Genomic DNA, 7500 nt, shown 5'->3' with positions numbered 1-7500 from the left:
CTCTCTCTGCACCCACCAATGAAAGTGTGTGTGTGTGTGTGTGTGTGTCTGTGTGTGTGTGTGTGTGTGTGTGTGTGTGTGTGTGTGTGTGTGTGTGTGGAGCGGTTTTAGGTGAGTAAAGGCTCAGGGTACTCACATGTGTGAACACAATGTGTCAGCTTTCATCATATTCACCACCCCACCCCCAAACACACACACACGCGCACACGCACGCGCACGCGCACACGCACGCGCACGCGCACGCGCACACACACACACACACACACACACACACACACACACACACACACACACACACACACACACACACACACACACACACACACACACACACACACACACACACACACACACACACACACACACACACACACACACACACTACTGACAAGCCGACACCCCCAGACTGAGCAGCTAAACATGCCGAGTGAGAGATAAACAGCAGGAGAGATACACCAAGAGAGATAAACAGAAAAATACAGAGAGAGGGAGATAACCAGGGAGGGAGAGAGACACAGAGAAAGAGAGAGTGGGAGAGTGAATAAGAGAAAAAGAGAGCGAAAGAATGACAGAAAGAGACAGATAAATATACATAAATAAATAAGAAGAGGAGAGAAAGAGAGATAGAGGGAAGAAGAGGGATGGAGATAGATATAGAGCGAGAGAAAGAAAGAGAGACATTAATAAGAAAAGATAAAACCAAAGGGGGCGAGAGACAGAAAAGGAGAGAAGGAAAAAAGAAGGAGAGAGGGAGGGTGGGAGGGATAAAAAGCGCGGGAACGAGTGCACCTGCTGTTGTGGGCTGATTCTGATTCAGCCATTAGCCTGAGTCATGAACAGAGAGGCAGGAGCTGTAGCACCGCTCCCTCTATCACTCTCTTGCTCCCTCTCTCTCTCCTTTCATCTCTCTATTAAACTCTCTCTCTCTCTCAAACACACACACACACATGGCAGCACATTTGCTGGCACAGTGAGCGGCTAACCTGTATCTCTCCCTCACTCCCCCAGATCATCTGTTCCCTTCCTCCATCCTGACCGGCCTGACTGACCACCCCCCTGCTCTACCCACTCCTGACAAGCTCTTTTCCATCCCTGCTGCCCTCCCACTCGCCTCATCGCATCCATCCATCTTCATTGTCCCAGCCCTAGCTGGCTCACCTTGTTGAGGATGATGACGGCCTCCTGGTCCCTGCCAGTGATGCTGAAGATGTCCCCCGTCTCGCCCTCCAGGATGGTGTACTCCAGCTTGGCGTTCTCGCCCAGGTCGGCATCTGTTGCCGAGATACGGCCCACCTCCGCCCCGGGCACTGCCAACTCCGACACGGAGAACGACCACATACCTGAGAGAGAGAGAGAGAGGGATGAGAGAGAGAGAGAGAAACAGTGGAAGAAAGAGAGGAGGGGAACGGGAGAGCGAGACAGAGGGGAAGAGGGAGAGAGAGAGTTTGTACGTGAGATAGGAACGGATAAAATGAAACACACACACACAAAAAAACTAGGCATTTTCACAGATAAGCGAGTCCCTTTATGACAGCAATTTTGGAGGCTTTGATCTTGACAAAGTCAAACAGCGAGTGGAAAAGCACTCTAGAGTTCTGTTTTTGACTTTGCCGTCTTTGGCTCGTCTAGCTAACGACCCTGACAACTCACAGAAAAGCTTGATGATTCTGTAACCGGCCTTGATGTCCTCAATGCCCCCCCCCCCCCCTCCCATATAACAGCACCTTATGAGTCCTGTGTGTGTGTGGTGTGTTTCTCTCACTGCTGCTCTATGTGAAATCTAGCTGCGAGGTGACTGAGCATCGCATCACAGGTCTACATTGCTCACGCAGCCAATTCCTTACACTTCACTTCCGTCGCGTGGCAAACACACACCAATGGCTCAGCAACAGGGCAGCGAGACAGACTCATACAGACAGAAAGAAAGCGCAACAAACAGGCAGCCATGAAACAGGCAGCTATGGGGAACATAGACCTAAAGGGGAAAAGAAAATCCAGAGCTGCTGAGAAAAAAACAACTATAAGTTGCTCAATCAGTGCTACAGCTGAGCCAGGCAATCCCGCCGCGCCACACAGTCATATTAAAGGTGTTGCAGCATTAGCATTCCCATAGCGTTAGCTTTAGCGTTAACAAGCCCCCTCCCCACCCAGTGTGAAAGGCAGTCAGTGGCCGGTGGAGCTGCACTTGATCAAAGGCAAGCTGACTGATGATTGCAGCCCTGTGTTCTGAGTCTACTGGTCCTCATCAGCAGCAGTCGAGTGAGTTTCTCTCATGTCCGTCACATTAGGTTTGGTGGTGGTGGTCGTGGCTGTGGCGGTTGGCAAGGGTGGCTGGACTGCAGAGTTAGCGCGTGTTCTGGTTACCATGGACATGACCACAGAGATGGCCTTTGTGCCACTGGAATGTCATTAAAATGTCCAGTGAAGCAAAGAGAGTAGCAGCTTCATGGATTGGCCACGAGAGAAAGAGATGAGGAGAGAGAGAGGGAGGGAGAGAGAGAGAAAGGAGAGAAAGAGGTGTGCGGCTCACCATGGAAAATGCATCAGATTCCCTCACAAGCAATGCCACCTAAAAAGGGCTTGCGCACACACACACACACACACACACACACACACACACACACGCGCGCGCAAAGACACGATGATGATGTCATTTCCAGCTTTTTGCTCACATAGGGGCCCCCGCTGTCAACAAAATCATTCATCATTTTCCCCAGCAGACAGACTGGCCCTGGGGGTGGTGGAGAGGGGGAGCAGTCCACACACACACACACACACACACACACACACACACACACAACAACAAACAACAACAAAAGGCAAATGATTTGAAAATCACTTGAAAATCACAAATCAGGAGCCCAAGATAAGAAAGCAAGAAGGAGGAGGAGAGAAAAGGGACAGTCACAAAAGAGAAACTCCCGTGATCGAGACGTAATCTTGCTTCTCGGCGATAATACATGGAAGCCGAGCGATGGAACAGCATGGTAACGCAGGCGCAATGTTCTGTGACTCTCCCAGAGCTGCGCACAGCACTCCCCTCCAGGGTGCCATAATTGCCTACTGAAAAGACAGGGAGAGAGAGAAAGAAAGAGACGGAGAGAGAGAGAGAGAGAGAGAGAGAGAGAGAAGGGCGATAGAGAGAAAGAGAGATTTGCAGGCCTCTCTACTCTAGCTCCTCAGACCCACTTCAAAGAGATGCCGAAATTCTCCATCTAAACTCCGCCAGATATATCAAAGAAGTTATTTTTTTCTCCTCTCTCCCCTAGTTTCTTTTCCACGTATTCTCATATGTGGGCAGTTCATTTATGGGCCCCTGAGTCCTGGTCAAGGCTGTCTCCAGGGAGGGGACGGGGGGGTAAAGGGTGGGCTGAGGAGGGCAACAGCGGCAACTGAGATTAGAAATGGCCATGGAGAAGCAGGCGCAGGGATTAAAGGAGAGGGCGTTAGTTTAATACAGGTTTAACAAAGTATTTATGAACTAAAGAGCAGCACAGTTACACAGGAGAGGAGGACTGGGAAGAAGAGAGGGAGAGAGAGAGGGAGACATGAGAGAGAGGGAGAGAGAGAGAGAAAAAAAAAAAGATCTACAGCAATGGGAAACACTTCCAGGTCATAGGTAGAGTAGAAGTGATGCGAATAAATTGCAGGGAAAAAAGATGAAAGAGAAAGAAGGCCAGCCAGAGGTAAAGAAATGAGGAGAGACAGATGGAGAGGGAGGGACCGGTGAGAGGGCAGAACATGGGGGGTGGTGTTGGGGTGGGACGAAGGACGGCCGGACAGAGAGATTGAAAGGACAGTGCAAGGTTGATCTGGCCACCGTCGCGCTAGACGATAACTCACCGAAAGAGGGACACACAGTCCTGGGGAACGAATGAATGAATGAAAGAAAAAAAACAGACAGCTTCCGTGAAGACAAGGAGCGAGGTAGATGGAGGAGTGTGAGACGTCTTACCTGAGGAGAGGAGGCTTTACGTTTCCCCAAGAGTGGAATGCATTGAGTTAGGAGGAGTCATTAAAAAAGTGTCTAGCTGGCTAAAGCTCAAGCACTGGTTGAAAATAGCCTGCATAAAATCTGCATCTGTTTAGTGGTAGTCCATCATACAGGGGACTTACTGTATAGGGCTTAAGAGTAAGAGGAAAGCGAAAAGAGAAGAGAGAGAGAAATGGAGTGAGAGAGAGTAAGAGAGAGAGAGAAAGAGAGACATAGATAAAAACAGAGAAAGAGAGAGGTAAGACCCTGACTGAGCGGCACTTTATTAATGTGCTAAATATGAGTCTCACACCGAGGAGAGATTAACTCTGGGCTCCACATCTCAAGGAAACACACTCGCACCAGAACCACAAAACCCCCCTCTGGCAGGGAAGAGGTTAATTCCGCCACACATTGAATGGACTCTGCAGCACCTTATCAACGGGCTTACACAGCCCACTAATGGTGCTTATAGCTCCAGTCTGGGGTTAAAGTGAGTGACACTAAGGCTGAGATGTAGTGTTGAGAGGAAGGAAAGAATGAAGAGTCCACTAGGAGCAAGTGAAGACAGAGAGAGAGAGAGAGAGAGAGAGAGAGGAGGGGAAGAGAGAGAGAGAGGGAGAGAGGAAAAGGAGAGATAGAGAGAGGGGGAAGAGAGGGAGAGATGGGGGGCGAGAGGAGGAGAGATAGAGAGAGGGGTGAGGAGAGCGAGAGAAAGAAGATAGAGGAAGAGAGGAGACAAAGGGGGAAAGAGGAGTGGAAGAAAGCGGGCCTTTGTTAAAAGGACCAATCACTATGACGATGCTAACTAACTGAACACTTCAGCTGAGTGAAGAGAGGGAAGAAGGGAGGGAGGGAGGGAGGCAAGAGAGAGGAAGGGAGGGGGTGAGGAGTGTGGGAAAGACTGAAGTGATACGTAAAGTGACCCAGAGAGGAAGCAAAAACTCAGGGAGAATGGAGCGAGGAAGAGAGAGAGGAACGATACAAGAGAGAGGAAGAGCGTGAGATAGAAAAGGGAAGAAAAGAAAAGAAGAGGGTGAGACTGGGTGAGTGACACTGGATAGAGGGAAAAAGAATGAAGGAGATGAAAAAGGATGAGAAATGAGGAGAGGAGATGAGATGAGGGGAAAGGAGAGGAGAGAGAATGTGTTTGAGAGCTGCGTTTCCAGCAGTGATTTCACCGTCTATTGAAGCAGAAAGCGCTGAACTTTAGATGAAATATTAATAAAAAAAGAGGGGAAATAGGGAGATGGAGAAAAAAGGAAGGATAAAAAGGCAGCTAATATTAACCAACTACTATTTTAATTACAGCCTTTTTTGAAGATGAGGAACTTAATTAGCAATAACAATGATTGGAATTATTGCCATTACTTAATTGTGTTGTTATCATCATTATCGCTATTATTTCTGCAATTTCAGCAAGAGCTTTGGAGCTCCCTGTGTTCCCAAAAAAACTGGGACTGAAACCAAAACAGTCGTCTTCCCTTCCCATCACCCACAGGCCTGACTGATCTCAGGACAGCGGTAACTTACTTTGGGATGGCTGTCTCTAAACTTCTCTCTCCCCAAACAGACTTATCATATAGTGTTTGTTTAGAACAGGGTGTTCTTAGTGTTACGGGGGAAAGAATGTAGAAGACAGAAGAGGATTTAGTGGGAGGGGGTAAGGAAGGAGGGGGGGGGGAGAAAGAGGGAGAGGAAGGAAGAGGAAGGAAGGCAGAAAGATGTTGAGTGCATTAGGAATACTTAGGCAACCACGTGTAGTTTTTCAGGATGACAGCTAGTGTAAATATTAGCACACCTTCAGAGGAGTGCCTTTGAGTGTGATAAGAACAGATTAGCCTGTCCGTTTTTACCCTTCCCTTTTTTTCCGAAGCAGAGAAAACAAAAAACACACACACACAGATGGGGCTTTAGTTTTCAAGAGACCCACTCTAAATTTCATCTATAATAACAGTGCTGTTTACTCACTGCCTCCTGTTTAAAAACCATCAGTCCACGGCCTATTTAAACAGCTGGGCTGGAGGCCCCCTCAGGTCGAGAACAGACGACTGGAGCTGCATGTCAATGCGCAGGTTTTCCTCCGCGTTTCCCATGGCCAGCAGCTGACTAACGCAGGAGGGGGGGCAAGAGCGGGTGCAGGAAGCCGTGACCTACATTAGCATAGCCACGGCTACTCCACGCGTATGGCTGCAGGAAGGATGTCCACTCATGCTAATGCTAATGTGCCCGCGGCACTGGAGACCGTGCGCCTCTCGCTCTCGTTTTTCGCGGAGGTTTGCCCGGCACAAGGGAGCTTCGAGCAGCTCTCTCCAGGTGCCCTCTGGCCCCCTCAGCAGCGTCCGTGGCACCGGTAGCGGAGTGTGTCTTTTGAAGCCCGTGCCGCCGCTCGACTCAACATTGTTCGGCTCTCGACTGTAAATGTTAAGTGATGAATGGCAAATGCGCTCGGGCGCTTCTCTAGAGCAGGTTTGAGAAGAACAGGCCTGGGGACGGTGGGGGAGTCGCAGTACTGTGAGAGCGCAGAGACGTACACACGGCTTAGAGGGATGAATGACACACGCGAAAGTTCACGTGTACTCAGCTCCTCTCAGGAAGAGGAGGAGGAGGAGGAGGAGGGGCGAGCAGGAGAGAATGAGGAATGGGAGGAAGGGGGTGTTGTCCTGGTGTTGTTCCATTTGAAGCACCAGTCTCTGTCAGCACCCTGCCTGCCGCCTCCCTGCGCCCGCGTCTCGTCGCACCCGTGTCCTCGGCTTTCATCGGAACCCCCCGCCATGCTCCCGGTTCACTGGCCACACTCACCACTCATCAGCGCGCTGGTGCAGCAGCAGCAGGACCAGAGTGCCGGAGGAGGAGGAGGAGAGGAGGAGGAGGAGGAGGAGGAGAGAGAGAGGAGAGGGTGGCCAGAAACGCTCCCATTAGCATGGAAATCATTCCCCCTCTGCCGTCAGCCACTGCCAGAATGATGGCTCCGCGCGGAAAAAAGAATGGCTTTAACTCCTATTATTCTGCGTAGAGGCACACTGGCAGTGCCCATGACAAGAAAGGCAAAAATCACAAAGCACGTTTCTTCCTCTCCTCCTTCTCTCTCTCTCTCTGTCTCTCTCTTTCTCTCAAAGCTATCACCATCTCTCTCTCTCATGACCCTCCACATGCCTCTTCCTTTCCTCTCCCTCTCTCTCTTTCTCCCTCTCGCTCTCTCTGTCTCTGTCACCACCTCTCACCCCTCCTCTCCACCTACCCTTCCCTCTCTCTTTCCTCCAGCATCACTTGCTGACACAACAGGAGACAGAGAGCCCCCCGCCCTCTCCCCAGCGCACACACACACACACACACACACACACACACACACACACACACACACACACACACACACACACACACACACACACACACACACCCTTTCCCATCTCCCATGATCGATTCCCGCCGGTGACGAGGACCCAAGGTTGTTCCTGAAAACTCAACAAAACAAATGGCCAGCTTCTCGCTCTAACAAAGTTTACCATATCTATTTTCCATCTGCC

The 7500-nt window shown here is 50.2% G+C and overlaps 1 protein-coding gene across 2 annotated transcripts in view; it reads right to left on the bottom strand.

Moving 5' to 3' along the window:
• The window catches only part of LOC105906907, a 91930-nt gene that overhangs the window by 17738 nt on the left and 66692 nt on the right, over nucleotides 1–7500 (bottom strand). For both annotated transcript variants that reach the window (XM_031559673.2, XM_031559674.2), the window contains one exon: nucleotides 1159–1340. In XM_031559673.2, the coding sequence (XP_031415533.1) occupies nucleotides 1159–1340 (182 nt within the window). The remainder of the gene's footprint in view (nucleotides 1–1158; nucleotides 1341–7500) is intronic.

The sequence above is a fragment of the Clupea harengus genome, chromosome 22, assembly GCF_900700415.2.
Source record: "Clupea harengus chromosome 22, Ch_v2.0.2, whole genome shotgun sequence".
NCBI classification, from domain to species: Eukaryota; Metazoa; Chordata; class Actinopteri; order Clupeiformes; family Clupeidae; genus Clupea; species Clupea harengus.
Note: the sequence above shows the minus strand (reverse complement) of the source record. Positions and strands in the feature narration are given on the sequence as shown.